Below are 20117 nucleotides of genomic sequence, written 5' to 3' on the forward strand. Positions count from 1 at the left end.
AGTGCAGCCAGCAGCAAAGTCGAGGTTTCCCAGCTGTCAGTTCCACCTCTTCAGGCAATCTGCCAGTCTCAGTTTCAACAGTTTAGAAGCATGGGAAACCCCTGACACAGACCTGGACAGACACTAGGGCACAAAGGCTGCGGGGATGCCTAGGAGCGAACATGGGAAGTAGCAGGGTAGCACCCAATGGTGCCTTTTTCCCCTTCTTGCCTTCTTCTGGCTTAAGAGAATGGTTGCCATGACCACTAAGGAAGTTTATTATTTTTTCATTTTCAAGCTACTCCCCATCAAAGCATCTGAAAGCAGTGTGTACTCTCGCTCACATGTTTGCACATTTTGGGGGGAGAAAAGGGGACAAAGAAAGACGACCTCTTACAAGAAAAGGAATGGAGAGAGAGTTTTGTTTTAGCATCCTTTCTCGAATCTACCCATGATGCCCTGAGCCTCTCTCTCCCTGTGTCCCGTCACCCGACCCAGCTATATCCCTCTGATCTTGCTGCCGTCAAAGAAAGAGTCCAGACGAACACAAAGGTCATACAAGGTGCAAAGTTCCCCTTTCTCCTGTCCCCAGACCCCAGTCCCTCAAAAACAATCAAATTTAAAGCAGAGAGATTAAATTATCACTAAGTTAATTATGGGAATCACACTTAGGCTGGCTGCCGGGAAGCGAGGTCAGCAGGCAAGAGGCATTAAAATTAAAGGCAGATGCATGAAGCACTTAAAAAAGCAACTGGGAGACTCATTACCCCCCACTCACGAGGGAGCAAGAAACCACTCTGATGTTTGAGGCGCTGTCCATCTGGGCAATAGTCAGAGCGTTTGACAGCTAAATAGCTGCACTCTGTCATCATCTCAAAGCCAAAGTGGGCGAGTCAGAGGTAAACTGATTAGATGGTGTGCTGCTAATTTCCCAGAGAGAATGCGAGGGAGTGGGCTCAGTCCAAGAGGGCAGAGCACAGGAGGACCTGCCCTAGGCTTGAGTGCAAAGAGAAGGGTCTAGAATCTAAAATATGGCACAAATGAACTCATCTCCAATGCAGAAACAGAATCACAGATGTAGAGAGCAGGAGTGTGGTTGCCAAGGGGGCGGAGGCGAGGGAGAAGTACGGACTGGGAGTCTGGGGTTAGTAGATGCAAACTATTACATTAGAATGGATGAACAACGAGGTCCTACTGTATAGCATGGGGAATTATATCCAGTCTCCTGGGATTGATCATAATGGAAAAGAATATGAGAAAAGGAATGCATGTATGTGTGTAGCTGAGCCACTCTGCTGTACAGCAGAAATTATTTCAACACTGTAAATCTACTATACTTCAATTTTTTTTTTTTTAAGAGACAGGTCTGGCTCCTAAGTGTGCATGCATGGGTACACATCAGCATGCATGAGTGCACACAGGTACACATGGAATTAGGTACATGTGCATGTTTATGACGTGAATGTGTGTGTATGTGTGGCAGAGGGTCCACAGTCATGCATATGTGGGTGTATCTCGTATCCACCTGAAAATCAAAGGTGAAGAGCTTAGAAAGGATCAGAGGGCTCCTTCTAGCACATCTGCAACAGGGCAACTCCTTATAAGCTTTCTTTGATTTCCAAGACTCACCCAGTGGCTGCCACCAGCTCAGCCATGAAAATATGTATCATTTAATTATTCCACATGCCATCCAGTTATGGATGTTCAAGGACTCCTCAGGCATCGCCAATATGATGTAAGTTTAAGACATGTCAGTCAAAAAATTGGCTATCCACAGAATGAGTTCAAAGGCTGAAAAAAATCAGGGTTTTTCAAACCAGTCTGTAGGATTGCTTCCTCCATGCAGGATTCCAGCCCTGCCCTTCTGCCATTTCCAAAGAGGAGGAGATGGTGGGGAAGCCTGATGGGGAACCTGGCCCTGAGTCAGTAGCCAGCTTTGGAGCTAAAATTCCCAAATTAGGTTCCTCACCTGAAGGATGAATTTCAAGGGCCAGTGGTCCTGACTGTGTCCAGAGTGAATTTTTTTAGAATTTATAGTCAAAAAACAAAAGGACAAAGGGGAGATGGGGGAATTTGTGGGTGGGTGGAGTAAATTACATGGGGAAAATTAATTTGGAAGATCCCATTTAATTGTAGTTACGAGAAATGAGTTAATAAATTTGGATGATTTAATTATTCCAAGAGACACCCACTGAGCACATTCTAATCTTTGTATTTAAGCAGAAAAGTACCCTCACTCTTAAGGAAAATTGGATGCAGGGAAATACAAACAACTACAGCCCTCACTAAAGGAAGGGACTGAGCGATTCTCATTTCAGTTTCAGAAGAAAAAGCACGCCACAGGAAAACAAGCTGATAGAGCATTTGGTTTTTAAAAATCTCCAACACAATTTCTGAGCTTGATGGCATTAAACCAGCCACATTCTGTATTTTTCATACATCTTCTCCAATATTGAGTAAGAAGATACCTTGTGCTCTTTAATTCAAGAAACACCTGGCATATTACAGATAGGTCCAGCAGATATGTCTTGACTCAAGGTGATGTTCACAATAGTAATCCTTAAAGTAAACTGTATTATTGACAGAATATTCTCTGTCCCTCCCTCCAGGAACATATATGCACCTGGCCTCTTCCCGTAGTGAGAGTATAGTCTCCACACTATTCCCTTTGGTGTCGCCTATAAAATGTGAGGGCCAATGACATGTGCCATGTCCAAGCCACAGCATTAACATCCGAGAGGGATCTGGGCATGTCTTTAGCCTCTGTCTGAAAGAAGTGACCCAGAGCGTAGCTGCAGCCAAACCAAGGTGCACGTGAACATGAGCTGGAGACAAGTTTATGCTGCTGTGGTAGTCACTTAAACCGGGGGTTATTTGTTACTGTGCCATAACTTAGCCTAAACTAGCTGATACACACACACAAACACAGACACACACACACGGGTACTATAAGACGCTAAGCCCCAAGAGTCAATCTTCAAATATGTTTTTTATTTAGCATTTCAGGAAAATATTGTGTTGGACACCCACATCTAACTAGAAAAGGTTTAGACATGCTGGGGGAGAAGTCTACAAGTCTGATCCAGAAGTAAAAAAACAAACAAACAAACAAAAAAACAACTATTTTTTAATGCAAAGAAAATGAACAAATTCCTCTTGGGAAAAATTCTAAGATTTTGAAACTATTACCTATGACTTCTGGGTAATCAAACTGTGACTGAATAAAAACTCATCTTAGTAAAATAAATATATTCAGAGGCTATTAATTTTAGGAAAGTGTTCTTCGGTTTAGAAAAGGATTCATTGGTCCCTTTGATGAACTCCTATCTCTTAAGCCCATGATCTTACCATCGGGTGATGAAGCAGTCAGTCAAGGTGTCCTTGACCCTGCCCAGCTCACTAGGAGACCAGTTCCCCAGCTGCCACAGGTGCACTTAAGGCCAGCAGCATGGTTCAGGCCCATACAAGGCCTCAAATGATCCTGCTTGATAAAACTTCATGGGATTTAAGAAAGATGGATTCTGTGAGTGATATTTAAAATGTAATTTCCTCTCCCAAGCCTGGTATATCTGGGGGAAGGCCCAGAAGAGCTTTAATCATAAAGATTAAATAAGACATTCTTGTTGTATGCTCATCTAAAGCATTTAAAATATGGCTTTAGGTACACACAACTTTTCAAAAAGCCAGCGCCCCTATCATGAGAAATCGCTGTAAAGGGATTCTGGTAGAAAAGCATGGATAAATGCTGTGCTCTTAGGACGAAACAGAGAGAATTGAATGATCACAGTGGGGAAGGCTGGCAAGTTAGCAGAAGGACCAATGTAGAGACTTCATCCACTTACAGATCTTTAAGAATGAACCAAAGGTAATCTAACCATCTTCACTGTTATCAGAAACCACAAAGCGTGTAAGATACCCATGTGATTATAGGTATAATCCTGACTGAAGCAATACTTGGCCTCTGGGATTCCTGCTGGGAAGAACTGAGAAGCATCAGGATTTGATGTGACCTGTGGATGCAGTGATGAGAGTGGGTCATAAGCTGGTCTCAGCATCGTTCTGGCCCCTCAAGTCCAACCAGCCACTGAGGTCACAGCCAAGTTCAGCTCCCCCACTCACAGCATACTCTCAATCTGGTGCGAGATATGAGTAGTTAAGCAGAAAGACAATCCAACTCCCTGGCGAGAATCTCTTCCTGTATGCCTTCCCTTCCACCCTTCTTGCTCCCAAGCCCTCTGGAGCCTTCGGGGTGGGGGATGGTGAGGGAGGAACCTTCTGGAAGGGGGCTCAAAGCAGAAAAACTGGGTTGAGGGGAGGTACTGGGGATGCCAGAGAGTGGCCCCAAGGAAGAGAGAGCCTGTGGAGGGGGAAGACCCCTGAGCCAACACCCACTGCTCATGGACCCACTCTTTGGCCCACTTTTCCTAATGAGACTCAGAGGGGCACCAACAGGGCAAAGCAGGTCAAGTGAATCAACCATCTGGTCACAATGTCCCTCGAGCCACTAAATCTGTGAAGAAATCGTGGAGCCAGAGCTGCCTCGGGACTTACTACCCCACCGTCACCCTGGGTAATCAGTCAAGATAACATCTGTGAATGGGTTTCCCCTATGTAAAGTGTACAAGCCACACAACAACAAGAAGCAGAGGCCAAGAGCTGAGAGAGTAAACATGGGGTGAGCAGGTCCAGGACAGAGAAAAGCCATGAGGCTTGGGTGGAGGGGACCAGCATTTAGGAGGAAAAAGAAGGCTGGATGGACTGGTGGAGGTAGAGGCTAAAAGCACCAGGGGGTCTAAGGAGACGGTATAATTAGGTCCTCAGTTGCAGGGGGCTTGCCAAGAAGTTATGGGATACAACCCAGTCACGGGGACCTTGGTTGACCAATAACAGGAAAAGTAATCAGGAACCACTGAGCACAGCCCCAGGGGCTGTTGGGAGAGAGAATTCTGGTGAGAACCCCCAAGACAAACACCCCAAGTGAGTCCTGGGTAGCGGGTCAGCAGTAAGTGGGAAAGCCCAGCTTGTTTCCCAGAAAGCCTCCGGCCCCTCCCCAGGACCACTGCCCACTCTGCTGTACAATGCGCTCCAGCATAATTGCCCCTCAAGAGGGAGGCTGTTCTTGGAGGGAGGTTTGTGATGTGAGAGCTGCTGCGGAGGTGGGAAGCTCACCATTTCTTACGTGGGAGCCCCTTCCTTGGTATTTCAATTTAGCTGGGATCCTGGAGACTCATAACATGAGTGGCCAGGCAGTGTTCAGGGCTGAAGGCCTGAGCTGGAGGACCTGTGTCTTTTGAGAGGCTGGCCCTCTCACATGCAGGTGGGTGACAGGCAATGGGGGCCACAGAAGCTTGGACAAGAAGATATATAGATTTTCAAGTAAGAGAGTGAGAGAATTGGAGCTGTTTTAGATAGATGAGTGGCACAGTCTACAGGAAATTAAAGTGGGGGTGCCTTGAGATGGGAGTTCAGTTACAACCATCCACACTTGACCACCGGGGCCCTGAGCCAGCGCAGAGACAGAGGGAAGGAAAGGAAAGTAGGAAGGTTCTGGCCAACAGGTATGCTGGCCAGATGCAGGAGGTAAGATTTACCCACAGGCTGAGAGCATACCCACAGGTGGAGTCCATGACTTGTCTGTATCAGCGAGGGCAGACCTTAGATCAAACCACACGCCCAGTGAATTACTCAATCCCTCTCCTCCTGTGTAGAAGGGAGGTTGTAGTCTTTACCTGAAAGGAAAGGCTGAGGATGCCATGGAATGATCAATGTACAAGGGAAACACCTAGAACAGTGCCTGGTGCCTGCGAGGTGTTCAGAGCACGGCAGTCCCCTTCCCATCCTCTTTCCTGCCAGGTGCAATCCACAGGAAAATGACCCCTTCCTAAAAGCGAGGTCAAAGATGAGCACACGTCCTCCTACTCATGTGCTCATCTCGTGGCTTCCCTCATGGTTCAGCTGGTAAAGAATCCACCTACTATGCGGGAGACCTGGGTTTGACCCCTGGGTGGGGAAGATCCCCTGGAGGAAGGCATGGCAACTCACTTCAGTGTCCTTTCCCTGAGAATCCCAGGGGCTACAGTCCATTAGGTCGCAAAGAGTCAGACACGACTGAGCGACTTTCACTTTGCTTCACTTCACTTTAAAAAGCTAGGTGATCCCCCAAAGAGGCCAGAGTCAGGGGGCGAGGATCCTCTATGGAATCAGAGCTCTCATCGGTTACTGACATGAAAGGTAAGTCTTGCTTGTCCACCATCACAAATTACTACCCTTTCCCTAAGATAAGCTGGGTCCCTAGGGACGCCTCCCCGAGCTCCCAGACCACCCACCCACTCAAGACGATATGGTGCCCTCTGGCCCTGTGAGTGTAGCAGGCCACTTCACCCCTTCTTGTTCATCCTTTGGGTTCTCTCTCATGTCAATCAAAGTCTCTGGGAGCCCGAAGTCAGGATTCAGTGCTGGCGCCATGATGGTTCCTGAGTAAGGCTGTGCTTCCTCCTACACCACTAAAAGTCAACTTGAACTTTAAAAGTACTGGTTCAAGTGTCCTTGATGGCTTAGAGACAAAGCCATCATGTGGCAGGCAGCCTCTAAGGTGACCTTAATGACGCCTGCCTCCTTATCCATACCGTTCTGGAAGCTCCTCCCCTGAGTGTAGGCTGGACCATGTGACTGGCTTCTAATAACAGGATGCCACAAAAGTCATCTCTGAAGTTAGGTTTCAGAAAATCTGGCTGTCATCATGCTCACCACCTCTTGCTGGCTCCCTCTCTCAGCTGCCGTGTTGTGTGAGTGGCCTCATGGGGAGGCCCACATGGCCAGGGGCCGAGGTCTCCAATGAGGACCCGAGGTCTTGAGCTGCCAAGTGCATGATCTTAGAGGAGGATCCTCCCCAACTCCTTGAGCCTGGAGATGATGGATGCTCCAGACAACACTTTGATTATAGTCCTCTGAGCCAGAGGACTTAGCTAAGCCAGACCTGGATTCCTGCCCCACAGACTCTGCAAGATAAGTTTTTTTAAGCCTCTGTGTTGGGATCATTTGTTACACAGCAGTCCATAATCAATACATCTGTGTCCCCTGGGGGCGGGATAGAAGGCATGGAGTGAATGTGGGAGATGTGAGGAGTTGTCATAGAAGTCACCAGGAATGCCTCTATGAGAAACCAAAGCTGCTGGAAGAAGCACCGCGACAGCACCAGGCAGCAAGTCCAATGGCCACATTCATGGGAAGTCACTCGAGAACAAGTAGGAACTATAAGCAGACCCCACCCCCCAATCAGAGCTTCCACTGGGGGACTCTAAGTCAATCTGGCTACCACTGCCTTCCCCAGCCCTGGTCCTATCCTGGCTTGGAGCCTCCACCAGGATCACCATCCAGATTCTATCCTCTTCCTGTCCAAAACTGATCAGCTATGAGCCCAGCAGTGAGGGGACCATTGACAGCGAGGTGCCCCACCTCCTCCTCTTGCCTTCTGCCTCCTCCCTCTTCCTCTGGTACATCATGCCTTTTATCCTTTCCCATCTTTGTTGTCTTGGTTACATGGCCAGACTCCTGATATGCTGCTAGTTCTCATTTTAATGATATGTTCTTGTAAAGCACAATATTTTACTTCAATTGCATGTGTCACTGGATAAATTCCTCCAGCGTGCCTGGCATTTGAGCATCAGCTGACTGAGCACGCTCCATGATTTGGGGTGTTTCTGCAGCACTTTCTTTAATTTTAATGTCTGTGCTTTAATTTGTGATCAGGATCATTCTACACAAATGCCTATATATATACACACACACATATGATTCAAAAAAATGGCATACATGTATCAATAAATCCTGAATTGGCAAAGCTCATTTAAAATCATCTCCTTAAGTCATGCGCACTAGCAACGATCATTTGGAAAACAGAATGACAAATGTTTCCAGGGTAGTATTTTCTGGGGATCTCAAAGTGTGGTTCAAGAGGACACCAGGAGGAAAACAAGTCTAAGCTCCAGCTCTTGGGGTCTAACTGCCTTGAGAGGGGCTGCAGCAGATGCACCATTGAGAGGACACCACTCTAACCCTACTCAGGTCAGCACTGGTGACCACTTGGGACCCCCACCCAGAGATCTGTGGGACAGGGGGTGAGCCTCAGGGCTGAGTAGTGAAAAGTAGGGAAGGATAAGAAAATAGCACAAGTGGGAACACATTTACACAAAAAGGATGGTTGAGTGAGGGCTTGATGTTGTTCAGGAATATAAGATGTGCCCAAGAGGATGGCTCAGATGGTAAGAATTCACCTGCAATGCAGGAGACCCGGGTTTGGAAGGGTCTCCAGGGTCAGGAAGATCCCCTGGAGAAGGAAATGACAAACCACCCCAGTATTCTTGCCTGGAGAATTCCATGGACAGAGGAGTCTGGTGGGCTACAGTTCATGGGGTCACAAAGAGTCTCACACAACTGAGCGACTAACACACACACACAAGAGGATACTGCCAGCTGAGCTGGTGGCCACGTCTTACAGGTACAACATGAACAAAAAGGCCTACAGCCCAGCTGAGGAGACTGAATCGAGGTGGGAGGAGGGCCACAAGAAGTGAACGGAAGGGCATGAGGCAAGGTTGGTTTGAAGGCCAGTCCCAGGACCCCCAGGCTTGAATGACCAGCCATCTCTCTGTCCCTCCTTAGATGTGAAGTCAGAGAAAGGAGGGTCCCTGGAACATCTGTTACACTTTTCTGTTTGCATCATCTCAGCCTCAGCATCCCCCTCACTCAACCCATAGGTTAAGATCCACGTGGGCCTAATACTTGCAAAACCAGGGTGGGAAATGCAAAAATAGCACGGCAAAAATGACAACTATGACGACAAAGAGCCAACAACTGTGATGCACTTTTCTCGTTATGGAAATTGTCTGGCATTGATTCTTCAATATTTCTTTTTCCCTTCTGCTTGAGGGACTACCCACAAGCAAAGCGGCCAGCCTCTCTGGTTTGAAAAACTAACAGAGGATGAGATGGTTGGATGGCATCACTGACTCAATGGATGTGAGTTTAAGCAAACTCTGGGCGATGGTGAAGGACAGGGAAGCCAGCATGCTGCAGTCCATGGGGTCGCAAAGAGTCGGACACGACTGAGTGATGGAACAGCAACAACAACATAACGGGCAACTCACCAAAACTTATATCTGGTACACTCAGGTTCTGCTCTGATCGCAGGGCAAGCTGGAGTTTCAGCTGTATCTCCACTGAATTTTGTGATGCCTTCAGCCATCTAGAGAGCTCTCCATGACATGAGTTTCTTTTTAGTTAACTTATTGTTATTATTATTATTGTTTTTATTTGGTTATTATCATTGTTGTTGTTATTAGTTATTATCAATTGGTTTATTGATAAATTTCCAGGTGAATATTAAAGAGTTCTCAGATACACTGAGGAAGTTGCAAGGCAGGAGCTGCACATCTCTGATGTGGTGTTGCCCTGTGACTCGAGCACTGCAGAAACACACACACACACACAGAGCATCTGTTTCTGAGAGCTTATGTTCAGAGTGACACAGCCTCAGGCGAGTCTTCCTCCCCCTCTACTAGTTGCCCTTCTGGGTCTGTGTTCAGGGCCTATGAAACACAGGCAAATCAATTCCACACAGGCTCAGACAGAACAAGGCAAATACGTATGATATCATTTATGTGTGGAATCTAAAAAATCTGATACAAATGAATTTATATATGAAATAGACTCATAGACATAGAAGACAAATATATGGTTACCAAAGGGGAAGGAGAGGGAGGGATAAATTAGGAGTTTGGGATTAACATATACCCATTATTATATATGAAATAGACATAAAATAGATTACCGACAAGGACTTACTGTGTACCACAGGGAACTCTACTCAATATTTTGTAACAACTTGCAAGGGAAAAGAACTTGAAAAAGAAAAGCTAGATGTGTATAACTGAACCACTTTACTGTACACATGAAACTAACACAATATTATAAATCCACTATATGTCAATAAAAGAAAAGAAAAAGAAAAAAGAAAAAAATTCAAACAGGCTCACACAAAAAAATTAGGAAGACTGAATTAAGCTGCATGACAGTTCCCAAGAAGAATGACTTTGTGTTCTCTACTCCTGTGACTCTCCATCCTGACACACACCCACACAAGAGAGGCTGTGTGTGTGTGTGCACACACACACAGACACACATCCTACTACAAGCCAACAGCAAGGCCAGCCAGGGTTCTGCCTACCCAACATTCTCCCAGCGCTCCGCCCCTTGGTGTGTGCAGTTCAACCTAACACCCAGGAAAGACGCAATCACAAAATGGACAGGAGCAATCACACCTCAAGTGAAAGTTTATGATGTTCTGGTTCACAATGAACATTAGTCTCTCCCACTAATGTCAGGCAGTAATTCACTGCTGAACAGCAGCTATAAAATATGATCACTTAGTGGTAAAAATGCAAGAGACAGAGAAATCAGAGCTGGAATATTTAAGCAAAGAGATCTTGTCCTCTGAGGCAACACTGACTTCATTTTCCCAACTTGGGTCAAAGGTTTTCAGATTTATATGGGCACCTTAAAGCAAATCGGAATGGTGCTGGCCTTAAGAGTTTAACCTGTAGTTGAAACTGTAACAGCCTGTAACTTATTCCTAAATTTCTAGGCACTTCCTGATGACTGGAGCATTTATGTGCCAATGCCAGCCATAACACACACACACACACACAGATCAGAAAAAATAAAAGACATCCAAATTGGTACTTTCCTCACCTCCTTTCCCCCTGCCTCATGTGATGTGTGCACTAAAGGGGTAAAATTACGGTCATCAGAGACAAGGTTGCCAATGATGGGGACCCATGCCTTTCAAACAAAATGGAAAGTCAGTAATTTTCAGGGCAGCCCATGGATAGCTGCTACAGACTAGCTCCTGAACTCCTGAAACTCACAGCAAACTCCCCTACTCTTAGCAAACCCCCTAACCCCCTCCCGCCCAGCCTTCCCACCTTGAGTCCCTTGTCATATTGCAAAGAACCCTGCAAGGCCCTTGATTCACGCGGGAGATTATTACAGGGCTCAGAGAAACCGGCTCTGTAATTACGGCGGCCGTATGATTTCTATTACCCTGAGACCCCAGTTTCAGTAGCTCACAAAACTTCCCACTAAATCCTCCTGCAGCCCCACAGCTTTCCACGGCTGGGCCTCTGCCCAGAGACTGAATGGGGTCCTGATAACCTCTGGGAAAAGCAGGACCGAGTTATGACAGGGCAAGGGGAGTGGTGCTCAGTGAGCCAGAGTGGTGGGGAAATTCTATTGTTTAGAAAAAAATAAATAAATGGGCCAGTTTCGCTTTTTATTATTTCAAACAACAGACGCGGCGGCCCAGCTTTCCTTTCCCTATTCAGACTGTCCCCCAGGGCCGGCTGAGTCTGCAGGAGTATAGCTGGGCTTCAGCAAAACTATTAAAAAGGCCACTGCTCTGAGCTCGTGGAGCAGAAAGTTTGCTGCCCGCATGGCTTGGCTTTCCCCCAGGAGGGCCACTGGCTCATTCCCCCACACATGACTCTCTGGCCCTGCTTCCCAAATGTTTACGCTTCACCAGTCCCACCACAGTTCTGGAAATTAAGTGTAATGTCCCGGGTGACTGAAATAGAACCTCGCTCCTACCCCCTGCTCCAAAGTAAAAGATGAGAAATGCCAGTCCACAGTTTCTAAAGCCCTAAAGCCCCTGGTCAGGTGTGACCTGTTATGGCCAGCCTGGCTGACCTCGGGAGGGGGGGGACACTTCAAGGCGAGGCTCTGCCCACAGCTGCCCCACAATGGAGGTCTGTGTGCACTTGGCCTGCCCGGGGGCCTGGAGGTGTCCTCAGCCCCCACTCACAGAGATGGGCCTCGCTCTGATCCCCATCAGGGGACTGGCTTCCACAGGTGAGAGAGTCAGCCCCCATCAGCCTCTGACCACCCTCTGACCAAGAGCACACATTTATTTGCAAGTCAACCGACTTAGGTTTACGATGCTGCCGTGGCCAGGAAACATCTTTTTTTTCCCCCAAGAGAAAATAACTTTCTGTTCTGTTATGTGCAGTGAATTCTCAATATTTATATCATGGACACCATATACCCACCAGCTCAGACAATAGCAAAAAAAAAAAAATTTCTTCTAAAGGGTCTACTTGGTCTGGCCAGCAAGTGAAAAGATCCTCTGGCCCCTGGTAGGAAGTTGAGGGGGTGGGAACCTTCCAGAACATTGAAGGATGTCACCTCTCCTTTCCACTGAGATGGGCTTAGTAGAGACAAGACCTAAAGCACTCCCAGTTCCTTCACTTATTTATTTACCCTCAACAGTGCTTATTCAACCATCAGAGCAAGCAAAGCAGGTCAACAGACATCGCACTGTGTGACTTGCAAATGGGAATGTCTTTGGTATTTAGAATCCACTTTGCCAGCAAATCGAACTCGTTGAATCCTCATGAAGAATGAAGTCACCTGAGCAACCAAAAGAAACATCTTTTCCTGAAGTCCCTGCTCTACAGCTCGTGGACTCCACCCCCCGCCACCGCGCCCCCCCACCCCTGCACTGGGCTTATACGGAGGCTTATCAGACACAATTTCAGCAAGTTTGGTTATCTGATTTCCCAGCTCACTGAAAGCTGGAAGCCACAGCTCAGCGAGGAGGAAGGGTGCTGATGTGGACCAGGACTCCTGGCAGCATCTGGAAGTGATGAGTGACAAGGTGCCCTAGAGGAAGAGCTGGGAAGGCTGCAACGACCAGACACAACATGCCTGCACTTCCCAGCATCCTCCCCGGGTGTCCATGAGCCCAGTCCACTATGTGAGTAGAAATCACAAGAAGGCCAAGGCAGCAAGAAAACATTCAGTTATGTTCAACATAGCCTTTGCAGAAAGGCAGGTGGCTAGGAAATATAATTCTTCAAGCTGTAAAGACAAAGGTTAAATTAATCTGTTCATTTGACATAGAAGGCAGTGACCCCAGTGCGTGGTGGGTTGCCTCCATCACTCTTGCCACATGCCATGGCGTTTCACCAACATACGCTTTCTCTTCCAGCCGCTAGCCATGTGACTGCTTCACACACACCCCCAGCCCACACACACTCTTCTCCCTGCCTCTCCCCCTCCACACTCTCACCCTCCAGCCCCACCACCTGTTCCACAAAGATGCACAATCTGAAGAGAGAAAAACAGTGGCTGGGATAGGCCGTCACACCATAGGACAGGATAACAGGTACAATCTCGAGATCTGCAGAGAGCATTTCCCCTTGACCATCAAGCTCATACCCACAAACACAGCAAAGAGAAAAGCAGGCATCGAAACTCGGTCTCAGATAAGGCACTGCCGCTTCATCCATCTGGACCGCACGATGTCCAGAAAATTCCAGGGGAAGCCTAATTAAAACAAGCAGGATCTCCGCATGGCAGCATCAGTACTTCCCAGGAGAAAGACTCAAATATGATTATCGGCCAACAGAAAATGAGACCTACTGCCTTGAGTTTTAGAAAGGCTTTTGATCCAAGCAAGAAGGGCACTCTGGGGGACCAGTGCCAACCCACTGAGATCCCAAGCCGAGGCAGGTGACAGAGTACTGCATAGATGGGGACGTGAAACACAGCAGATGGGCCAAGGTCACCCAGGACCGCTGAAGCCAGCAAGCCTCATTCTGGAGAACGAGGAGGAAAGCTCACGTCCCTGGATCACATGGTTCCACTCCACCTGAAGGCACTTCTGTGCTCCCACAGCATCCATGGTTTCCTCGTCCCACGATCTGGCTCTTAGCCCCGGTAGCAATTCCAGCAGGTACTATATACTTTCCTCCCTCTGTTCCCTGAGTGGATTCCAGATGGATGCACCAGCCAGAAGGGCTGAAGAGGGAGGAACAGGCACATCCCTTGCCCCTGTCCATCCTTCCCAACCATCCATGCCTAATAAAGGTCTTGCCTTAGGGCATAAGCCCAAGTTAGACAGAGCACACCATTTAGACTAGGAGCCTGGAGACGCACACCTCTCAGGAGCACACCAGCCCGTGGAAGAGGTGGATCCACACACTCACCCAGTGTGAGTCCCACAACAGTCCTCCATGTGAAGGCAGAGAAGGGACAAGAATACCACTGTCGACCTCAAAACAGCAAGACACCTCCGTAGTGCAAACCTGTATCACTCACCAACCAGGCCCAGGGTAGTAAGAGAACACAAGCCAACATCTGTCCCGCTGGGGACAGGCTGTCCGCACAGTCACCGAAATGGACTACCCCTTGTCCTACCTTCTTCAGCTTGCCACTTTTGGTGCCCACGAAGGCCAGAGAGTGATTCTTGTAGACGTAAGCGATGACAGAAGTCATGCGGTCCCTGTCCTCCGTGAAGACGGGGATGCCACGCACCATCTCCGACACGCCCAGGGGGGCGTTCATATCCAGGCCACAGAAGTTGTCATCAATGGTTAAGAGCTGAAAAGGAAGAGGGAGAAGAATTAGAAGCTAGCAACTCGCACTGAGTCAGGGAACTCTGCAGCTAGGAGAATCCTTAGAGATGAATCACCTGGTATAAATCACTGCTTTATCACATGAAAAACTCAGCTCTGGAGAAACTAGGTAGCCTGTCAACAGTCATCTAGGTAGACTGCAGAAAGTCACATGGCAGAAAGTCACAGATCCCTGGAGCCTTCTTTCTACCACACTCTGCAGCCTCTCTGCCCCACCTCCGGCTGCTCCAGGTACCATCTTGACAGCCCATCATCACCATGACTTAGGAAAGCACTGGGCCACCACTCACGAGCATGGGACCCAGACATCCCTGATAGGGAGTGAGTGGGGCAAGGTCTCCATATCTGCACACTTACTGTCGAGCAGACACAGAGATCAGGACACAAAGGTGTGGAACAGAGAAATAGGAATGTTAATACATGCACAGACGTTAATGTTAACAATGTTAACACCATGGCAGAGACGTGTATGGACAATTAGTCGGGGAAAGGAGGAAAGGGAAGAGTGGAAAGTTCGTGGATGAATTCAGTCGGGCCACAAGTGCCTCCCTATGTCCCATCCCAGCCTCCTCCTTTCACAGCATAATGAAGAAGGGCAGCCCTGACACTGTCATACTCTCACCAGCGTTTCCCAAATTGCCTTCCATGGAACACATGTCCCACAAGATTTTCTACCATAAACGGGTTCCTTGGGCAAATGATTTTGGGCAATGTCCTGAAACCCAGTACATTCTAACATCATGTAAGACATTCCTAATTGTTACCAAAAAATGTCTGAAAAGTCTTTTTAGGAAGAAATAGCTTTAAAATTCTCTCAGCATTTTTTCCGAACAATTTATTTCCTAAACCATTTATTCACAGGAACACTTTTTAGCATCCCTTAAAGAAGACATTCCCGGGATTCCCAGATACCCCGTGGGACACAGGGACCCAACTCTGGCTTCTGATTCCGGGACAATTTCAGGAGTCAGGAACCAACAAGTAAAGCCATTTCTGCACCCTACCCTACCCCCATTGTTTTAGCTGAGTGTCTCCCTGTTTCATTGCAGCCTCCCAGATCCCCATGTAAGCAGAGGGTCACAGCTAGAGAGTCCTCCTAGGGAGTGGCGAAGACCCCGACAATGGCTGCTGAGGGGCCTCCAGTGCCCCGCACTGAGCAGCTTGGGGGTTGGCACTGACCTCCCTGAGGCTCTAAGATCCTACTCTGGATTTCTCCCTTTTTCTCAGAAGAACTGTCTCTCCTAAGAGTCATTCCATCTCTCTGTGCTTTGATTTTCCACTCTATAAAGATGAAGGAAACAAACTCCACTTTTTGATGGGGGTCCATAAAGCCTATAGAGCTCATACCTGTAAACGCCTTTGGACTTTTCAGAGAAAGCAGGGAAATAAAATACAAGGTGTCATTTTTTAAAGGCTCCAATCCAGCCAAAGGAAGAGGCTTCTGGAGAACCAGCAGGCAGGCTCTTGCCAGCAGAGCCACATCAAAGTGGCCAACTCCAAGCTTTCCAGGGATGCAGGGGCCCTCATCTCCCTCCCAGCGGTGGGGGGCAGGGGTGGCAGGCAATGTCTGTGTGCCGAGCATCTCGACCTCCCTCTTATCGTGGTGGGGGTAGCCAGGGCAGGGGGGAGCACGTACAGCCACGTGCAGTGCAGACGTCCACCCCACATCCTGTTTTGGCCTCTCTCGCATCGTCTAATCCAACAGCCCAGACCAAACACAACCCCTACCTCGCTCAGTCATGTCTGACTCTTTGCGACCCCATGGACTGTAGCCCACCAGTCTTCTCTGTCCATAGGGAGAATACTGGAGTGGGTTGCCATTGCCTTCTCCAGGGGATCTTCCCGACCCAGGGATCAAACCCAGGTCTCCTGCATCGCAGGTGGGTTCTCTATTGTCTGAGCCACCAGGGAAGCCTCCAAACCTCCAAGCCTCCACTCCCTCCAGAAACAACTGCAGGAGTCAAAGGCAAGAGGAAGCTTTCAAGGTCCAGTCTGACCTTTATGGTTTTTTCCTAAAATGAGGAATTGGGGAAAAGAGAGACAGCTAGGGTGGAGAGTAGAAGAAATGGAGAGGAAACAGGAAGGAAAAAAACCCAGATAAAGGACAAACAATGTCTTCTCCCTGATGGACATAACCACGGTGACTGCCAAGCATTCAGAGGGCAGCTTAGGGATCTTCATGGCCTTGCACATTCCTGCCTCTGGTCCTGTCCTCACGCTGGACGTTCTCAGCCCTAAACTGTGCTGCTGGGATGTCTGCCTTTAGCCAAAGGATCTCACCCACTGCTACCGTTTTCCAAGTAGATAAGGCTGAAGGACTGTCCACTCTCCACAAGGGGAAACTGAGGCAGGGAACAAGGCCATCCATGTTTCCCACCACACCTGGTACAAACACACACCGCCTTGACCTGACACGACTCAGGCTGTTCAGCCCCTAGGACTGCAATTCTGAGTTTTAAGTAACCAGATAACTTTCTTCTTCACTGGGCAGAACACGAGATGAAAACCATCCAACCTACAAAAACAAAAGTGTGCATTCAGCCAATGGCTGTGTTAAATCCTTGCTTGCTCAGAGGCAGAAGGTCAGGGACCCACAAGTGTTTACCACGGCGGCATCTTGCACCGCAAACGCCCTGATGAGAAATGTTTTCATCGGCGGGGGACAGTGAGAACAGCTCAGCCTGGTGTCCTGGCAGCCAGGACTCTACCAGTTTCAGCTCAGGTCAGCTCCCTGCGAGACCCACACAGGAGGCAGATCCGGGGCTCCTCACCTAGACCTGCAGGTATGCCCCCAAATTGCTGACCTCATGGTATTGTCATCAGGCTCGAATGAAGCAAAGGCCACACCTGGGGCTCCTACCGTGGCCCTAGGATTCCGGAGACATGATAGCTTCCCACTCAGACTCCCCTGTGTCTTGGTTTCTCCCTCTGAGCAGGACCCTAGGTGAAAAAGGGGTGATGGAGACCCTGAACCAGGAGCCTGAACCAGACACCAGCCTGAGGGTGCATGGATACTGAGGTCCCCATCTGTGGCACAGGGTGGGGGCGGGGTCTTACTCTTCACTTCCTCCAGCTGGGGTTGATAAGGGAAGGATTTTTAACAGTGAAGGGGTGGGAGAAAACACAAGACTTGGGTTCACATGGCAGCTGAGCAGCTTCCCAAGCATACACCTTGGCACAGCCTCCTCCCATTCTCTGGGCCTACCATTCCTTGACAGTAAAATATCAAGATGGGCTAATCCTGAGACCAAGGAGACACAACAGGTGTGAAGGCACTGGCTAAACTGGAGAGCCCTCAAGGTAGTGTCTCTTCAGGTTCATTTTTCTGATGGAAACCCTGCTCGGAACAGCCTTGGGCGGGGGGCGGGAAGGTGCAGCAGGGAGTGGCCCTTGCATGCTCCCGGCCAGAACATAGCTCTCTGAGGACACCACCCCCAGAGACTGAGCCAAAGCATCAGAGTAATTGCAGCATGGGAGGAGAGGAGAGCAGAGGGAGGGTCCCACAGGGCCTGCCGACCCTGGGGGGCTGGGGTGTGGGGAGCAGATGCCAGGACCCGTGGAAGGGAAGCCTAACTGGTGAACACCTTCGACAAGTGAAGGCTGGAGCAGGTTCCTGAGCACCCTGGGCAACAGGGGAGGAGAGTGTGTGCTCCTCCAGCCCTGGCCGAGCTCTCCCCTGGGCTCCATTAACAGCAAGATTAGAGCTGGAGCCAGAGGAGCCAGGAAGGGGCTGGGCTCCGTGGTAATCAGGAGCCGGGCGCGCCTGCAGGCCCTCTCTCCTGCCAGTCCACAAATACCCACGAATGAACTCTGGCCACCTCTCCAGTGCTTATTCATTAGACAGCAGCTTCATTCTTACCAGGGAAAGAGATTAGCATCTGCTGCACGGGAATGTATGCGGTGGGCACCCCTGTGAACAGACCTCAAAGCCTCGGACAGGGCCATAGCCTCTGGGGTCCCTTCTGGCCCATTATGAAGATACCAGATCTGCTTTGCACAGATGTCCTCATGGGGTGCCTGACTTGTAAAGTGAGACTGGTGATACACTGGATTCCAGGGGCTGGCCATGAGCTCAAGGACGGCACCGTATTTTAGGCATGTTTGTACCCTTAGCTCTGTTCCTCGTTCATAATAGGTTAAGACATATATATTAAACGGAAAACGCATGGATGAATTGATGGATGACTAAATAAAGACCTGAGTCTCAAAATAGCTAACACTATTTTGGAACTAGAGCCAGAAAGCCGAGGTTAGAATCCCAGCTCCACCACTTAGTGCTGTGTGACCTGGGACACGTTATTTAACTTCTCTGTGCCCCAGGTTTTCATGGGTAGTATAGGGATAATAATAATAGCATATACTTCCCAGTACTGTAGAGAGGATTCAATGGCCAATTCATGTAGACCAACCTCTGGCCATGAGTAAGTGCCAAGAGAGTGCTGGGCTTCCCAGGCGGCTCGGTGGTAAAGAGTCCACCTGCCAATGCAAGAGACCTGAGTTCAATTCCCGGGTTGAGAAGATCCCCTGGAGAAGGAAATGGCAACCCAGTCCAGTATTCTTGCCTGAAAAATCCCATGGACGGAGGAGCCTGGTGGGCTACAACCCATGGGGTCTCGAAAGAGCGGGGTACAACTCAGCCACTAAACAGCAACAACAAACCAGACAGCGGTTAGCTCTAGTTACTGTTGGTTACCCTTGTGTGTGTGTGAAAGTCACTCAAATGTGTCCGACTCTTTGTGACCCCATGGACTATACAGTTCATGGAAATCTCCAAGCCAGAATACTGAAGTGGGTAGCCTTTCCCTTCTCCAGGGGATCTTCCCAACCCAGGGATTGAATCCAGGTCATCCATAGACAATTCAAATAACCTTGGTGAGTCTTAGAATCTTTGGGGAAATTCATGATACCTGTCTCAGAGAGGTGTGATCAAGATTAAAGGCACTAAGGTTATCAAGATGAAAGAGCAAAGGTGGTTCTTCCTAAAGATCTATCAGGCCAATGAGGCTGATTAAGGAGAAAAAGTCTTAGGTCCAGAAGAGTTAGGGCTGGGTGTATGTGTTAGTCCCTCAGTCACGTCCGACTCTTTGAGATCTGAGAGAATCTTGCCTGGAGAATCCCATGGACTGTAGCCTGCCAGGCTCCTCTGTCCATGGAATTCTCCAGGCAAGAATACTGGAGTAGGGTGCCATTCCCTTCTCCAGGGGATCTTCCCAACCCAGGGATCAAACCAGGGTCTCCTGCATCACAGGCGGATTCTTTACCGTCTGGGCCACCAGGGTTAGAGTTAGGGCCGCTCCTTGGAAATGCAAATTCTGGTCACCCTCACCCCAGATCTACTGGATCAGAAACTCTGGAGCTGGGGCTCAGAGATCTGTATCTTAACCCCTTCCCAGATGATTTAGTAAGAAGCACCATCCCAGGTCACCACGGGGGTCTCTTCCTGGCTGAGGGTGCCACAGACTAGGCCCAGGAGAGAACGCCATGTGACAAGCAAAACCACCAGAGCAGGACCCACTAGACCTGGAGGCAGAGGGGCCCTGTGGCAGCCTCCCCGAGCCAAGCAGCAGTGGTGGAGGTGGCGTGGGGAGCCAGAGCTGACACTCCGAATTACAATCTAATAGCTTACCACGCTTACCTCGCACTCAGCGGCAAAGGTTACCGTGCAAT

General features: G+C 48.9%; 1 protein-coding gene across 3 annotated transcripts in view; it reads right to left on the reverse strand.

Moving 5' to 3' along the window:
• Window positions 1-20117, reverse strand: part of PLXNA4 (plexin A4) — a 499413-nt gene that overhangs the window by 392722 nt on the left and 86574 nt on the right. For all 3 annotated transcript variants that reach the window (XM_012177152.5, XM_042248843.2, XM_042248844.2), the window contains one exon: window positions 14233-14415. In XM_012177152.5, coding sequence (XP_012032542.3) covers window positions 14233-14415 — 183 coding nt within the window. The remainder of the gene's footprint in view (window positions 1-14232; window positions 14416-20117) is intronic.

Source organism: Ovis aries, chromosome 4, assembly GCF_016772045.2.
Source record: "Ovis aries strain OAR_USU_Benz2616 breed Rambouillet chromosome 4, ARS-UI_Ramb_v3.0, whole genome shotgun sequence".
Classification (NCBI taxonomy): domain Eukaryota; kingdom Metazoa; phylum Chordata; class Mammalia; order Artiodactyla; family Bovidae; genus Ovis; species Ovis aries.